The sequence below is a fragment of the Cibotium barometz genome, chromosome 33 (genome assembly GCF_041138505.1).
Source record: "Cibotium barometz isolate CiBa-2024 chromosome 33, ASM4113850v1, whole genome shotgun sequence".
NCBI lineage: Eukaryota > Viridiplantae > Streptophyta > Polypodiopsida > Cyatheales > Cibotiaceae > Cibotium > Cibotium barometz.
This window is the reverse complement of record NC_141078.1, coordinates 25,166,189-25,183,900: the sequence shown is the minus strand read 5'-3', so window position 1 is coordinate 25,183,900 and position 17,712 is coordinate 25,166,189. Positions and strand designations below refer to the sequence as shown.

General features: G+C 47.3%; 1 protein-coding gene across 2 annotated transcripts in view; it reads left to right on the top strand.

The window, feature by feature from the left end:
- Window positions 1-17,712, top strand: part of LOC147619433 (protein DEHYDRATION-INDUCED 19 homolog 4-like) — a 45,302-nt gene that overhangs the window by 2,524 nt on the left and 25,066 nt on the right. For both annotated transcript variants that reach the window (XM_086773094.1, XM_086773095.1), the window contains 2 exons: window positions 1,586-1,666; window positions 2,011-2,288. In XM_086773094.1, coding sequence (XP_086629220.1) covers window positions 1,586-1,666; window positions 2,011-2,288 — 359 coding nt within the window. The remainder of the gene's footprint in view (window positions 1-1,585; window positions 1,667-2,010; window positions 2,289-17,712) is intronic.

The window sequence follows — 17,712 nt, the reverse complement described above, 5'->3', positions numbered from 1 at the left end:
TTGCTTGTGTATCACGCTTTAATTAGCCCTCTATATTTTTAATTAGTCTTCTATTCTTTTCAACATTCTATGTGCTGATGTGTCACGTACTGACGTTCTGTTTTTTTAACATGCTGTGGTGAAGTGTCCTCAGTTCATTTGCTTTCATTTGAGTAAAATTCCCAGAGTGCTGATGTGTAAAGATCCTCGGTGATTATGAGGTCAATTCTTTAAAAATAAAGCTTCCCCATTCAATGGCTGAGACTCAGCCTCCCATGACCCAAAACCATATTGGGCAGGGAGAACCCATGAAATATGACGAGGAGTGGGGTTTGCTGCAAAATTGCTTTATTGAATTGAAGTACAAGCACAACATATGGGAATTTGAATAAAATGTGAACTAAGGAAGTACTCACACACCCTGTAGGAAAGTCTTTTTGCTTTCTAAAATTACAACTTCGAAGTGGAGAGCACATGATGGATTTACAAGTTGCTCACAAACCTTCTTCTGATGCATTATCTTTGTACATGGTTGACTGGTTTGCCTTACTTAATGGCAAGACACATGGCATTGAGGTGTAAGAGACCCCCTGCCTAACCCTCTGCATAGCCAAACCATGAAAAAGAGCATGCCTCCTCTCATTTTCAACTTAACTGTCCTAGAAAAAAGAAGCAACCAACCATTGTGTCATCTCCTCTACTCATATTTCTATGTGCACCTTGGTGCACTATTCTTGTTCTTATGGGCGTAGTGCACCTTGGTCACCCAATTTCATGTCGTAGCACTTCTTAGTCATGCCATGGCAAAGAAGAGAGAAATCTTGCATACCACATGTGATGTTAGTCTTGGATGCATCTTAAAGGATCCTAATCATTCAGTATCATTATACAATATTTGACATGTTAAATAACCTCAGGGTTATTGATGAGAGCATATAACATTCATGCTTTAAAGCATAGATCTTATGCTTACCATGCTTGAGCATTGATACATATATATCACAGTTGCTAGAAACGGGAATGTGGAAATGGGAATGACCCGACCCAAATATGGGGGGAAGTGGAATGGGGGGAACAACAAAAAATAGGGATTTAAAAATTCACCCATCAAAAACTGAGCATTTTTTTGAGTGACTTTATGTATATGTAAACATTATATACGTTCCACGTTTACATTTTGGTAAAAACATGATCAACTTTTTGATGGGCATTGATGAGAGCATATAACACTCATGCGTGTGCATGGTTTAAAGCTTAGATACCGTGCTTGGAAAAGAATGGATACGTAGATTCCACATCATTACATTCTGGCAAACATAAGAATACCTTAGTTTACACATTATATATGTTATCAAAAGGTCAATTCTTGGACATTGATGAAATCAGACAGCGCATGCTTGCTTGGGCATTGAGTCAAATATAAGAGCCATACTTGCTTGGGATTTGATGTAAACATTAGCATTGCTCTTTTATCAAGTTGTTTTCCTTTTCTTTTCTCCTTTGATCCATGCCTAAGGGCATTCTCATGAATCACATCGTCTTCAGTTTCAGTTTTGTTTTTCTAATCTTCTATTGTACGGCATTTCTGACCACCTTGATTTTGCAGGTATGCTCTGTTTGTGCAGCAAAAATACCAAAGGACATGGTGGGGCACATGACACTCCAGCATGGCCATTTGTTTAAGATATCCTACCTTGATTCTAGCTTTTGTACTTGTGTTTGGCAACGCCTTCTCCCCTTTTTGTGTGCAGTAGGTTTGAAGCTTGAATAATTTTTTTTTTCACGCACCCGTGCACGCAGGCAAGTGTGGTGTGCACGTCCGCGTGCACACACACACACACACACACACACACACACACACACACACACACACATGCACACACGCATGCACACCAGCACGCGTGCACGCACATGCACTGCATGCACACTTTTTTTAAATATGTTTATGTACATATTTATAAATATGTTTATGTACATCTTTATAAATGTGTATGTATCAGCATGGCTCCTTGACAAGGGGGGCTTCACATACAGCGTAGACGCAGGTTTAGGAGGGCTGGAGTGCCCCCTGGTTCTGTCATTTCTCTGCTAGGCAAGGAATACAGGGAGGCGGATTTGCAGGCTGTCCTTGGCAGTGGTGCCTTTCAAGGCAGTGGCAGCTCGGTAAACAACACAGTGGACTCCCTTCTTACGGCAATTGCATATAGCTTCCCTATGATTGAATCTAAAGATGTGCCGAAGGAAAACCAGTACGTTGATGAGAACCTGCCAAAGTCGTCATCATCATCAATAAAACTTAGCAAACCAAGGTAAGAGCTTTGCTAGTGATCTTGCATTGAGTTTCAACATAATTTTGGTTTAGATGGGAAAGTTGAAATAGCCTTCAAATGCAGTCTGGAAGGCTTTCAAGTTTCTGTGTAGTGGTGATGCGTGTTTGGGTGTCTGGATATCAGCCTTTCTATTTTGCTCTCAGAAGTTTTACTTTGATTGTGTTGCTATATTATCGGAGATGATTTTGGCATCTAGGTATGGTTGAATCTTAATAGTATGATATGTGCACGCCTTTAGAGATGATGATAGCCATGTTGGGGCTGTAATGATACAGGAGATGATTGGTATCAGTTTCTTTGATATGTTTGCAATACAGTGTGTGAAAACAGCATTTTACCCAGCCCTAAATAGGGGATTTTTTTCTGGGTTTTTTGGTTTTATTTAGGGATTTCATGTCTTTGCTGCTGGCCAACAGCCTTTAGGCTGACCGACCAGCAGTCCCCCACTGTATATATAGCCTTGCCTCATTATTCACCATGGTGTACCATATCATTGCACACATCCGGTACCATCTGTTGCTACTGCTGCTTCTGCCGGGCTCTACACCACATAGCTTCATCATCTTCGCCTGACAGGACAGCACCTCAGCGTTTTCTCATCTGGCCACATCACGGGACAGCAGTCCACTCTCTGCTACAGGCCACACTGTGGGACAGCAGCCCTCTCTGCTACATTCAGCATTTTACATCAGCATTCACATCAGCGCTCACATCAGTACATTCAGTGCTTACATCAGCGTTTTACTTCAGCATTCATCAACGTTTTACATCAGCATTCATCCGTGCTTACATTAGCACAACATCAGTGTGTTACATCAGCATTCATCAGCGCTTACATCCGCACATCATCAGCGTTCTACATCAGCATACATCAGCGCTTACATCAGCACATCATCAGTGTTTACATCAGCGCTTACATCAGCATATCAGTGTTTTATCCCAGCCCATGGGACAGCAGCCCCCTCTGCTACATAGAGCACTTCAGTGTTTTTCTTCAGCTCTCACCATCGGGACAGCAGCCCACTCTGTGCGACAGATATCACACCATCGGGATGGCAGCCCACTCTCTGCTTATCTTCACCATCAACGTCACATCAGATATGCCACACCCGTGTCACCAGAGCTTGCACCACTCGGGACGGCAGCCCTCCCTGCTCCTCACCACCCTTCAGGTCTTGCAACACCCTTGTCATCAGAGCTTGCACTACCACCACCACCGCTTGGGATGGCAACCCTTTCTGCTCTTCATCTACCACCTCAGGTACATCAGCACCCTTGTTACTAGAGCTTGCATCACCTCATCTTCCGCTGCCACTACCACCTCGGAGTGCCTCTGCATCCACTGACGCGACCTTCGACACCGACCACCTTTCGGAGTGCTTTTTCTCACATCGACGCGAGCCTTTGTCACCAACCATGCTTTAGCTTCGACATCATCACTGCTTTTGCACAGGTCTTTCTACTTAGAGTCACCTCATATCAGAGGGCTCTTGTACATATGTTCATTCACCATTATATATAGACTCACTCACATATTTCATGCTGTGTGGTTTTGCTATGATCTCTCGTACATCTGGTCCTTTCGTCCTTTTGCCCTCACATGGTATCAGAGCTATCGTGAGCAAAGGGATTGAAGACCTCAAGAGCACACAGCATGCATCGTCTACCCGCACTCCCTGAGGACTAGTTTCTCTCACTAGAAGTTGATTCACCAAACTCTGATCTGCACCACATAGGGAATGGGACTTCTTACTCAGTGGAGGGCCCCTTTCAAGATCTTACTTTGGGAGACGATCAACCCATGTACATCCACTCATCTTCACCACCTTAGCCATCACGATCGCCCTCTCTGACTTTATCAGATTTTGTTTTCAGAGGGGGATACATTATTTCTGCTAGTGTGTCAGTGTGGGACCCTGGCATCCACCATCTTCTCTCATGGTCACCTTTTTGGTCTGAGAGGGGATGTGTGAAAACATCATTTTACCTAGCCCTAAAAAGGGGATTTTTGGTTTTATTTAAGGATTTTATGTCTTTGCTTCTGGCCGACAGCCTTTAGGCTGACTGAGCAGCAGTCCCCCACTGTGTATATAGCCTTGCCTCATTATTCACTATGGTGTACCACATCATCGCACATATCCGGTACCATCTCCTGCTGCTGCTGCTGCTGCTTCTGCCAGGCTCTACACCACATAGCTTCATCATCTTCACCTGACAGGACAACACCTCAGCGTTTTCTCATCTGGCCACATCATGGGACAACAGCCCACTCTCTGCTACAGGCCACACTATGGGACAGCAGCCCTCTCTGCTGCATTCAGCGTTTTACATTAGCATGCACATCAGGGCTCACAGTGCTTACATCAGCATTCATCAGCGCTTACATCAGCATTCATCAGCGCTTACATCAGCATTTTACATCAACATTCATCAGCGTTCTACATCAGCGCTTACGTCAGCACATCATCAGTGTTTACATCAGCATATCAGTGTTTTATCACAGCACATGGGACAGCAGCCCCCTCTGCTACATAGAGCACTTCAGCGTTTTTCTTCAGCTCTCACCATCGGGATAGCAGCCCACTCTCTTCTACATCACACCATCGAGACGGCAGCCGACTCTCTGCTTATCTTCACCATCGACGTCACTTTAGGTACACAGCACTTGTGTCACCAGAGCTTGCACCACTCAAGACGGTAGCCCTCTCTGCTCCTTACCACCTCAGGTACGCAGCACCCGTGTCACCAGAGCTTGCACCACTCGGGACAACAGCCCTCCTTGCTCCTCACCACCCTTCAGGTCTTGGAGCACCCTTGTCATGAGAGCTTGCACCACTCGAGACGGCAACCCTCTCTGCTCTTCATCTATCACCCCAAGTACAGCAGCACCCTTGTCACCAGAGCTTGCATCACCTCATCTTCCGCTGCCACTACCACCTCGGAGTGCCTCTGCATCCACCAACGCGAGCCTTCGACACCGACCACCTCTCGGAGTGCTTTGCCTCACATCGACGTGAGCCTGTTAGAAGTCATCTCCTGTCTTAGTAGTCAGACACCAGGGCCTCTGTTGTGGGTGTGCCCGCCCTGTATAGGTGTTTTATCATTTTTCCTCACTCCCCGTATTTTTTCCATTTTTTTCCATTTTTCCATGGTGTGGATGGATGCCACACATGGTGCTGGCCGATTGCACCTCATGTGCTCCTGGTGGCTAGCCGACTGCCTATGGTGCAGTCGTGGAGGTGCTGATGCTGGCCGACCTACTTTCTTCAGTCGTGGAGACATTTGCTGTTGGCTGACTGCTTTATGCAGTCGTGGAGAGCCCTCATGCGCTGGCTGACTGCATCCATGGGGCATATAAATAGGCCCCATGCTCCTCACCATATCATCATTCAGTTTTGTACGAGATCTTGTGTATAGAGAAGAGTTTACACGCCTATCTCTCAGTGTCTCTTGTGCTGTCTATTTTCTGCATTCTACTTGCTCTTGTGGACCCAAGTTTGGTTATCATTTCCGCTGCATATTTTGACATGGTATCAGAGCCCTAGGCTCTTGATAGATCTTGGGAGTTTTTTGAGCAAGAGGGGGATAGTTAGGTTGCTGATTGGTGGACTGTTTTGGACTGTTCGGGAAGAGAAGTTGCAAGAGGAAGGCGGGCTAAGGTGCTGGACAGCCACTTGCAGGTGTAAAGTTTTTTTTTCCCACCCACCCACCCTTTTTAGTTACATCCCCGCGATGGCAGATTTGTTAGAGATGGATGAGAAGCACGTGAAGATCCCGACTCTCCCCACGTTCCCAGTGGACCGTCAGTTGGACGGGAACAATTACGGCATCTGGAAGGTTATGATGGAGTCTGTGCTGGAGTCATATGACCTTGCTGATTTCATCGTCAGCGGGGTTCCATGGCCGAAAGCAGAGGAAGGGGAGTTACTATCGATGAAGAAGGACCGAGAGGCACAGGCACACATGTGGGATCGTGTCAACGCCAAGGTCCGGTCATTTATTTTCCTCAACTGCACACCACAAGTGATCAATCATATAAAGCACATGACGCTGGCCAGAGGCATATGGCAGCACTTCGCTTCTCTTTATAACAGGGTATCACCCATGAAGAGGATCTCCTTGGAAGTGCAGATGCGGGTTATGAACCCTGCAAAGTCCTTGACGATGCGGGAACACATTAACAAGCTGCAGGCCCTTCAGCAGGAAGTCCTCCAGGCTGGGAAGGAGATATCATCTGAAGACATGGCCATCACTTTGCTGTCCCACTTGCCTGCTCAGTATTCTGCTTTCTACTCCTCGTTGATTACGAGTGGCAGGCTCAGCACCATTACCTGGGAGGAGCTTGTGCCAATGGTCTTGGACCAGGAGGAACGTTTCACGAACCCTCCTCACAGTGGCGGTTCGGAGGCCTTAACTGGCCAACGGTCAAAAGGCCGGAATAACAACAAGGGCAAAGGGAGGGCTTCCCCGGAGAAGTCTTTTGAGAAGAAGCCTGACTCAGAACGAGAGAAGCTGAAGGCCGAAAGATCCTGCAATGATTGTGGCGAGAAAGGCCACTATTGGAGGAAGTGTCCTAAGCGGACTAGAAGAGTGCTGATTCCTCAGCCTCAGCTGCAAAGACTCCTGCATATGTGCACTTAGAGATGATGGACTCCGACGCTTCATCGTCTTCAAGTGAGGACGCAGTTGGCTTCACCGCGAAGGATACCTGGGAATGGATTCTTGACAGTGGTGCTTCCAGGCACATGACTCCGTCCCGTGACTTCTTTTTGGATTTGAAATGGCCGTCAGGTCTTATCTTTATTGGAATTCCACTATTCCGATACACAGTGAGGGCCAAATGGAGATTATTCCCGACGGCAAGGGGGACAAGCATGCTTCCCGTGTTCTTTATGTCCTTGCTCTGTGTTTTATCTTCTGTCAGTGCATGAAGTATGCAAGATTGGCTTTCGAGTGGAATTTGAGGAGTATTCAGTTGCTCTACGGGACCGTGAGACTGGCCAGGTTGTTTGGGAAGGCGGTGTGGAGAATGGTATCTACAAGCTCTCTGCACTCTCCTCGTTGACAGGTTCTCAGGTGGGAGATTTGTGGCACTTTCGTTTTGGCCTCTTAAATGTGGATGCATTGCGGCGAGCTTTCCGAGACCAGATGGTGGTTGGCTTGCCAGATGCAGTAGGCAAGGGCGTTGCAGTTCTTGCATACGTGGTAAGCAGCACAGGGAATCCTTTCCGAAGCAGGCTTCCAGGCGGACTTCGAAACCATTGGAGTTGATTCACACTGACTTGTGTGGACCTCAGCAGACACCATCTTTGGGGGGATCCCTCTACTTTATGCTGCTTGTTGATGATTGTACCAGATTCACGTGGGTCTACTTTCTTTCCCAGAAGGACCAAGCTTTTGCACGGTTCAAGGATTGGCACGTGATGGTGGAGAAAGAGTCTGGATTTCAGGTAAAGACTCTCAGGGCTGACAAAGGAGGTGAATTCTCTCGACTGTATTTCTTAGATTTTGTGCAGATCATGGCATCAAGAGGGAACTGGCCAATACAGGATCGCCTTCGGAGAATGGAGTTGTAGAACGCAAGAACAGGACTGTGGTGGAGATGGCGAGGACCATGCTGGAGCATCGTGATCTTCCTCGTCCACTTTGGGGAGAGGCTGTGGCAACGGCTGTCCATACCCTCAACCGATCTCCGATGACTTCAGTACCTAATATGACTCCATTTGAGGCATACTTTGGCAGGAAACCTGATGTCTCGCACTTCCGTGTTTTTGGGAGTGATGCGTATGTACATATTTCGAAGAAGCAGAGGGGAAGCTTGACTCCAAGTCTCGCAAGCTTGTATTTGTGGGGTATAATTCTCTTTCCAAGGGATATAGATTGTATGATCCAGACAGGAACGAGATTGTTGTCAGCCGGGATGTGGTCTTTGACGAGCATGTTCTAGTATCCACTGTTGAGGAGCCGCCACTTCTTGGAGATCCAGAGGAGTCTGATGATGATTTCCAGACCATTATTCCAGTTGATCAACCTCAGTCAGTACAGGAGGTTGAGCCCGCAGCTGGAGTAGAGTCCCCGCGACCACAAGAGGCTCCACGATCTGTTCGAGTATCTAGGTGGTTGTTAGACACCCTTCGGGAGTCAGGTGTCACGGAGTTACCCTACGAGTGGACCACAGAGGACGGCCCTCGAAGATCACACAGAGTCCGAGATAAAAGCAATACAACGGAGCTTCTTCAGGTAAACTATGCTCTGATGTCTCGTATTATGCGGGACAAGGAGCCCACTTCCGTCAAGGAAGCCCTCTCATAGGATACTTGGAGGAAAGCCATGCAGGTGGAACTTGATGCCATCGAGAAGAACAACACATGGGAGTTGGTACCGAGGCCGTCGAAACGGTCAGTCATTGGTGTCAAGTGGGTCTTTAAGACCAAATCTGCGTCTGATGGGTCGGTGGACAAACACAAAGCCAGACTTGTGGCTAAAGGTTATGCTCAGCGGCGGCCAGGCATCGACTACGAGGATACCTTTGCACCGACAGCACGGATGTCCACGATTCGGACCGTTCTTGCCCTTGCTTCTTCTCAGAGGTGGCCCGTGTATCAAATGGATGTAAAATCTGCGTTCCTTAATGGTGAATGTTGAGCAGCCTCCAGGCTTTGTTGTTCCAGGATCAGAAGGGATGGTTTACAGGTTACGTAAGGCCTTGTATGGTCTTAAGCAGGCTCCCAGGGCTTGGAATCAGAAGATTGATTCGTTCTTTATTCGGACTGGATTTCAGAGATCGGTTGTTGCAGATCCAAACATGTATCTCTTTCGGGAACGCGGCATGGTCACGATTATCATCCTTTATGTGGATGATCTCATTCTCACCGGCGGTCATGTGGAGCACATTGGAGTGACGAAGGCTGCCTTGTCAAAGGAGTTTGAGATGACCGAGTCACCGACTTAGGCTTACTCCACTTCTTTTTGGGATTGGAGATCTGGCAGACCCAGAAGGGGTTTTTTTTCTCTCAGCAGCGGTATGTTCATGAGCTGCTTGAGGCCTTTGGGATGGAGAACTGCAAGCCTATTACTTCGCCGATGGACCCAAGAACAAAGTTAACCGTTACTGATCCTTGTGAGCCAGTTGATGTCTCGCAGTACCGGAAGTTGGTTGGTTCATTGATCTAGTTCCTGAACACCAGATTGGACTTGAGCTTCTCCGTGGGGCTGTTGAGCTCTTTTATGCAGACACCATTGAAGTCTCATTGGGACGCAGGATTGCGGATCTTGCGGTATCTGCAGAATACGAAGGATCTAGGACTCTTTTACACAGGAGGGGATGGAGTCAGACTCCAAGGATGGAGTGACTCAGATTGGGGAGGAGATCCAGACACGAGGAGATCTACTTCAGGATACAGTTTTACCCTCGGCTCAAGAGCAGTTTCTTGGAGCAGCAAGAGGCAGCCAACTATTGCCCTCTCTTCGACAGAGGCAGAGTACCGGGCTGCTTGTGGTGCTGCTTGCGAGGTTGTGTGGTTGCGGAGGCTGCTAGGCGAGATTGGGTTTCCACAGAAGGAGCCCACAGTCATCCAGTGCGATAACCAGAGTTGTATAGCTATTGCTCAGAACCGGTCTTCCATGCCCGGACCAAGCACATAGAGATACAGTATCACTTTGTACGTGAGAAGATCTTGGCTGGTGACATCTTGCTACTTTATTGTTCGACGGAGGACAATGCGGCGGACCTCTTCTCAAAGTCTCTACCTCAGGCTACGCTCAGGCGGCACTCCAGCTCCCTTGGGTTGATTGCACAGCCAGGAGCTGAGAGGGGGTGTTAGAAGTCATCTCCTGTCTTAGTCAGACACCAAGGCCTCTGTTGTGGGTGTGCCCGCCCTGTATAGGTGTTTTTATCATTTTTCCTCACTCCTCGTATTTTTTCCCATTTTTTCCCCATTTTTCCATGGTGTGGATGGATGCCACATGTTGGCAGGAGCCCATGGTGCTGGCTGACTGCACCTCATGTGCTCCTAGTGGCTGGCCGACTGCCTGTGGTGCAGTTGTGGAGGTGCTGATGCTGTGCTACCATCAGTGTTTTACTTCAGCATTCATCATTGTTTTACATCAGCATTCATCAGCGTTTTACATCAGCATTCATCAGCGCTTACATCAGCACATCATCAGTGTTTACATCAGCGCTTACATTAGCATATCGGCATTTTATCACAGCTCATGGGACAGCAGCCCCCTTTGCTACATAGAGCACTTCAGTGTTTTTCTTCAGCTCTCACCATCGGGACAGCAGCCCACTCTCTGCTACATCACACCATCGGGACGGCAGCCCACTCTTTGCTTATCTTCACCATTGACCACACACCAGGTACGCAGCACCTGTGTCACTAGAGCTTGCACCACTCGACGGGAGGGCAGCCCTCTCTGCTCCTTACCACTTCAGGTACGCAACACCCGTGTCACCAGAGCTTGCACTGCACGAGACAGCAGCCCTCTTTGCTCCTTACCACTTCAGGTACGCAGCACCCGTGTCATTAGAGCTTGCACCACTTGGGACGGCAGCCCTGTTTGCTCCTTACCACCCTTCAGGTCTTGCAGCACCCTTGGCATCAGAGCTTGCACCACCACCACCACCACTCGGGACGGCAGACCTCTCTGCTCTTCATCTACCACCTCAGGTACAACAGCACCCTTGTCACCAGAGCCTGCATCACCTCATCTTCCGCTGACACTACCACCTCGGAGTGCCTCTGCATCCACCGACGTGAGCCTTCGACACCGACCACCTCTCAGAGTGCTTTGCCTCACATCGACGCGAGCCTTCGCCACCGACCTTGCTTCAGCTTCGACATCATCTTTGCTTCGGCACTGGTTTTTCTGCTCAGAGTCACCTTATATTAGAAGGCTCGTGTACATATGTTCATTCACCATTATATATAGACTCACTCACATATTTCATGCTGTGTGGTTTTGCTCTGATCTCTCGTACATCTGGGCCTTTCGTCGTTTTGCCCTCACATACAATTCATCAAGCAAGTAAGGATACAAACTACTTGATGAGCAGGGGGACTGGCTAATGAGTTGAGAACATTTCAACTTAAAGGTTTCACAAAAAAATTCATATCTCACTTCTTCAAGCACATACTGATCCCATGTTGCATGTGGTGACAAAGGTTTGACCCATGGATGTGGATATATGTGGAAAAGCAGAACATGGCTCTTAGGATTCGTGTCCTTTGACGCAATTTGTGGTTGTAGGTTGCTGCTGTATGAGGTGCCCAGCACAGACCCATACCACAGTGAGAGGTCTGTGAGCTGTTCTCAAGGAACTGTTCTTCTAGATAAAGATAGGGCAGCTGGTTTGGAGAGTAGATTATAAGAAAAAGCAATAAACTTAATCCATTACTTAATGTAATTTTTCTCTCCAAACTCTATAGCATAGTTGCATGTGACGGAAACATAAACAGCCAGCACCTTGCAAATGGAAATGGCCCAAAACTGGAAAACACCTATGCCTGCGGAGATCATGAGAGAAAATCCAGCCCCTCCCATATTGCTCTATCTTGCTGCATATCTCGGAGTCTTGGATGAGGTTGTCAAGGATCCGGGCACTCAAGTTTTTGTCCTGCCTCCAAGGATCCTCCAGGGACAAAATAATTGGAGCATGATTGGACAAAGTAGTGCTTGCCAAAATACCAATTATGCCCCCACAACCGCAAGCCCGCTCATCCACATAGAATCTATCAAGTCTAGAAAGATTGGGGCTGGTGCTTCTCCTGTCAGATCTAGAGAAGCACATACTCCCGGTGTTGCGTCCAAACTTTGGTAAATGCCAAGGGTTTTGTCCCCAAAGAGCCAGGATCATCTCCTCCCAAGCAGAGTACTCTGAGCCAGAAACTGTAGCCATGCCTCCTCCAAGTCTATTCTCTGCTGACTCTATCATGTTAAAGTCCCCACCCATACACCAAAATTGGGTGTCCCAGAGTTTTGATGGTTCTCCTCTGAGTTTGATCTAGCACCAATCTTTGGAGAGTCTTCTCCCACCCTCTGGCCACCTCTCCATCAGGCCCATGCCTCTTGCCCTGAAACTCTGGATCCAATACAAATGCTGCTGGCTGCAAATGTGAGTGGTAACTATCCCACTATGACTGGCATAGCTCCCTCAAGTCCTCAAACCTATGAGTAGCATTTGACTCAATCTTCCTAATGTGCTCCACCATCTTATCTAGTCCCTTATATACCATGCCAATGCAAGGGTCATCACAATCAACAAGTCTCATCATGCGAATGATAGGAGAGACAATAGCAAGCACATGATGAACTTGTTCCGAGAACCTCTCATCGAGCAAAGTCTGAGAGAAGTCTCAGAGCAACTTGTACTTGCAATAGAGTGAGACTGTGGCCAATGCACTCACTCATCACTCACCACACCCTCTTGGCATTTTCCCCCTCTCCAATAAACTGCAAGACATTTGAGGCCCCAACATACTCAATGGCCTCACTCCAAATATCAACAAGTCTCTCTGCGGTCTTCGCTCCCTCTCAGTTGTCGATGGAACTCACAAAGTACTTACCCGTGAGTATGCAACGATGCCTTGAATGGAGCCAGACCTTGTGTCGCTCCAACCATCTCTAATGAGAGTGACCCTTCTGGCACTCCTCCCTGATAGTCTCCAATGCCAGCTCAATGTGTCACAAGTAGGGCGGGGGGACCCGGAACAATAAATAGACCAACACTTCAAATACCAGAGATAGAGCATGATAACACAGTGGAAGAACCATAAATAATACAATAACACCACATGAGCCGGAACGGTCGGCCCCCCTAGGAACTTCTTTATTCTCATAGAAGCTTTTACAAGACACCAAGGTGCGGGTGCATACAACACCGGATTTTCGCACAAAGCATCAGCACAAATCTTGCCTAGATAAACTATCTAGTGCCAAGATACAAACATCTCTAGGAGCTGTCCAAAACTGTCCCAAAACAGTCCCTAAAAATCAGCTCATAAACCATCCATAAATCAGCCCATAATAGAGCCAAAACAGCCCTGAACTCCGCGCCAGAAGAGTCCCAAAACTGAGCTCTCTGGCTGCCCTGGAAGGAGTCGACCAGCCCTGTAGGAGGTAGGGAGCAAGTCGGCCAGCAGAGGAGAGAGAGAGAGAGAGAGAAAGAAAGAAGAAAGAAAGATATATTAACGTCTACGAGAGAGAGCTGTACAGCTGCTGACCAGCGTAGAGAGAGAGAGAGAGAGAGAGAGAGGGAGATTGCACGCGGCTGAAAGTGTATGCGCATGCCCAAAAAACAGAGAGCCAGCCCCTTTTTAATGAAGTCGACTAGCTATAATTGAAGTGCTTTCCTCTTTTTCCTAGCATGTTCTTGTGAGGATGCTGATGCCAGCACCTCCGTCCTGGATGCCTTTGACCTCATGTTCATTATAGAAAATGGGAAAGGTTGCGTTGGTGTCATCACCTTCAAAGTAGTGGCCCAGCGCATTTACGCGAATTGTTGGTGCGCCTTTGGGTTGTGGGTTGTGGTGATGTAGTAGTTTAGGATGATGGGGCTTAGATTCATCCGAGGAATCTAAGTTGGCTCCATCCTCTACAGAAGCTTGCAGTTTTCATTCCATCCAATCTCGAAGATCATTCCATAAATTTGGACTACCTTTTAACAAGGTTCCAATGGACATTTGAATTTGCGAGGAAAGAAAGGTTGAGAGGCCGGCAAGGTCACATTGATGAGGAGCTTCGGCAAGTGTGGGGCCTTTATCATAAGGTGGAACAATGATGGTATATGAAAGTTCAATTTGTTCCTTATTTGATGGGGGTGGATGTCGAGATTTGAGGTTGCTGTAGGAGGGTAAAATACCTCAGCAAATTTGGTGTGAGGACCTCGTGAGTCTTTGTCGGACTCTGTGTCACTGTTCGCATCGAGTTATTCGATGTGAACGTGGGATTTGGGCTTGGCCGCCTGTGGAATAGGCATTGGAGGATTAGGAGGCACATGTGGAGTAAGATCTTCGTTTGTCAATGTCACGTTGGCGAACGGATCTTTCTCGGCCTTGGTCGTAAACGGAGGCTCCTGCCTTACTTGGTGTGGAAGTTTAGGTTCTATGGGGGATGGCACGCACGCAGGTATTGGGTCAAAGGTTACAAAACGAGTTGTGTCACATGCACTCTGCACTGTAGTGCATGGTGACAAGATGGCTCATTATCATTAGTGCAACATCGTACATTATTTGTACCTTTTTAGGATGATATTTGTCGTATGCCGTGACCCCATTATAATCCGTAATCTAGGATAAGTTAGGCACGAGCTACATAGGTCATTCTCAGCCTTAGACGTTCAGTCAGTCAATCCAAGTCCCTTAACCCACTTGAAGAGATGCATTCAGTTTGTAGCCTTAGTCAGTAGTGCTTCAGTTCTCCGGAAAGGTTATCACTTTAGCACAACAGTTAGGGTTATCTAAGCAGGCCAAGATGGATCAATTCATTTGTGGATTAGATCCCAACATCCGGTTTACAGTTCACAACTTTGAACCCAATACATATGATTGGGTTTTGACTCTTGCTCAAAATGAAGAATTGAAGATGAACGGAGGCAAGCCCAAGCAGTCATCACAGTCCAGTTCCAAACCCCAGCAGTAGCAATTTGTTGCACAGCCAGGGAAAGATAATGCATCTTCTAAAGATGCTAGGAAGGACGGCAGTAATAGCTCTAGTTCAGGGGGTAAGAAGGATAAAGAATTAAGCCTAAGAAAACCCCTCAGGAAAAGGCTAAAGCAGGCATCACTGGAGGTTATCTTCCTTCAGAGGAGCAAAGGAAATACCAGTCAGAAAACAGATGCTTTTTCTGTCATACTATAGGGCATGGTAAGGAGGATTGCCACAAATGGCAAGTGGAGCAAGCCTCCAAAGCTCCTTTTGCCACAGTTGCCACAGCATCTCCAGCTCCTACAATCCCGCCTACTACCACAAATGCAGTTCAGCTTTTACCTTCTATGCATCCTATGCCATCCGTGGTATTTGATGCTAAGCAGGAGGGTGAGAGTGATGCTGCACAGAAAAGCCTCATCCGAGCTTATGGCTCTGCCAAGGGCCGGTAGTTTGTAGTCCTGTTTAACATGGGCAGTTTTGAGGACGCCATCTCTCCTCGGTTGGCTAACAAGATGAGCTGCACATTAGTACCATATCATTTCGATGTGGATGGGTTCACACCTGATCTCCGCACCCACATATCTCAGAAGGCAGAACAGTTTGCTGTTGAAGTTCAGAAGGCCTCATTCCAATGAGATTTCATTGTCTCGCCTCTTTTGGGGTGTGACGTGATTTTAGGAATCCAGTGGTTTTGTCAATATGAGCCTATTTCCGATTGGGGGCATGACACTTTTACTATTTGTAAAGGTTTTCTTGAGCCCGTTATGATTCGTGGGGATAGAAGCATTCTTGGCATCCCATTGATTTCACACCTCCAGGCCCGACGAGCTATCGGCAAGGGAGCGGAAGGAGCACTACTTTATGTTCGTGCTCAAACAGCCCCTACCTCATCGTTAGCAGCTATCTTATCTTCAGTCCCACAATTAGCAGACCTCTAGACATTCAGACATTATGCTTAGGGACGATCTTCTGCCCAGCCTCCCTCCATCACGTCCTGAGGACCATTATATTGATTTGGTCCTTGGATCAGAACTTCCCAGCAGGTTCACCTATCGTCTTTCCAAGACTTTAGAGGGTGAGCTAGAAAGATAGTTATCTGAGCTCCTTCGAGCCGGATTCGTTCAGCCTTCTTCCTCACATTTGCTGCACCCATTCTATTTGTCCAAAAGAAGGACAAGTCTGCATGCCTTTGTGTAGACTACATGGCATAAGAAGTTTCCTATGCCAAGGATTGAGTACATTTTGGAGCGTTTAGATGGTGCACAGTTTTTCACTAAGATCGACCTCAAGAGTGGTTACCATCAGGTTCGCATTTTCGAAGCTGATAGTCGAAAAGTAGCTTTCCGGATAGAGCGTGGTCACTACGAGTTCCTAGTCATGCCTTTTGGGCTTACAAATGCACCCACAACCTTCAATAAAATGATGTCTAGGATTTTCGCAGTCCTCATTGGTAAGTGTGTCTTCATCTTTCTTGATGACATACTTGTATTCTTAGCCACTGCGGAGCAGCATGAGAAAGATGTGGAGACAGTCTTGCAACTTTTGCGAGATAATGGGCTCTACATAAATGCCAAAAAGTCCATCTTTGGTGTTAAAGAGGTTCAATACTTGGGCTATATCATCGGTTTCGATGGGATTCGATTGGACCTCTCAAAGGTTCAAGAGATCTTGGATTGGGACATCCAGGTCCTCCAAGCCTACAGCACCTATGTTCACCAGTTTTCCAACCTTGTAGCACCTCTCACCGACTTGCTCAAGGGAGTGAAGACTCCTAAACAAAAAGTCTCACTCACAGGCAAGGCGCTTGATGCATTTCGTGCACTCCAGAAAGCTGTCTGAGAAGCGCCTGTTTTGAAGTTAGCATCTTGGGATGAACCTTTTGAGGTCATTACCGATGCCAGCAATGTAGCCATAGGTGCAGTTCTCCAGCAGGACAATAGACCCGTGGCCTACTAGTACTGATGGCTGACAGTACATCTGTTTATGGGACTTCTATGATATATGTGTACTAGTCACATTGGATGTTGTGGTTGTGTATGGTTCACAGTGCTATACAACTTGGACTATTACCACACCATTGGTTTGTAGTGAATGTTGCTACATATGCATGGCTTAGAGAGATTGGGACGCTGATCTTGCCATATTGTACTTTTCACTTCGGATGTCTTGCTGTATCACCAGATTGCAATCGGGGACGCTTGCCATTTTTCGTGAGGGGGGTATGTCATGACCCTGTGAAATTGGAACAGCACAAGTGTGGGCATGGTGGTCAGTGAGCAAGATAAATTTTTAAAGATTCATACTTGGGTGTCCGGACAAAAAGGTAATAGGTGTGGACAACCCTAAGTGTGAAGGGAGACCAAGGTATTAAACTTTATAAGGTTTATAAACCTTGGGTGGCCCTTAGAAAGTTTAATAAACTTTAAAGGGCCACTAGGATAATTATGGAGGGAGGGCTACTCCACTTTTAGAGTACACGCCTCCCTCTCCATCTCTCTCTCTCTCTCGCTTTTCGGAAAGGACTAGTCGGCTGGCTGCGTGGAGAGAACAGGTCGGCTGGTTGCGTGGAGAGAGACTGGTACAGGTTGCTTGAAGGGAAGCCATACAGTACATGTGCTGCAGGTACAGATTGGTACGGACAGGTATAGACGGTTCAAGCCAGCTGGTATAGGCGGCGCATCATACAGGGGGCTGCAGGGTGACTGGTACGGACTGGTACAGGCGGCTGTTGCAGTTTCTGACGCAGGCGGTT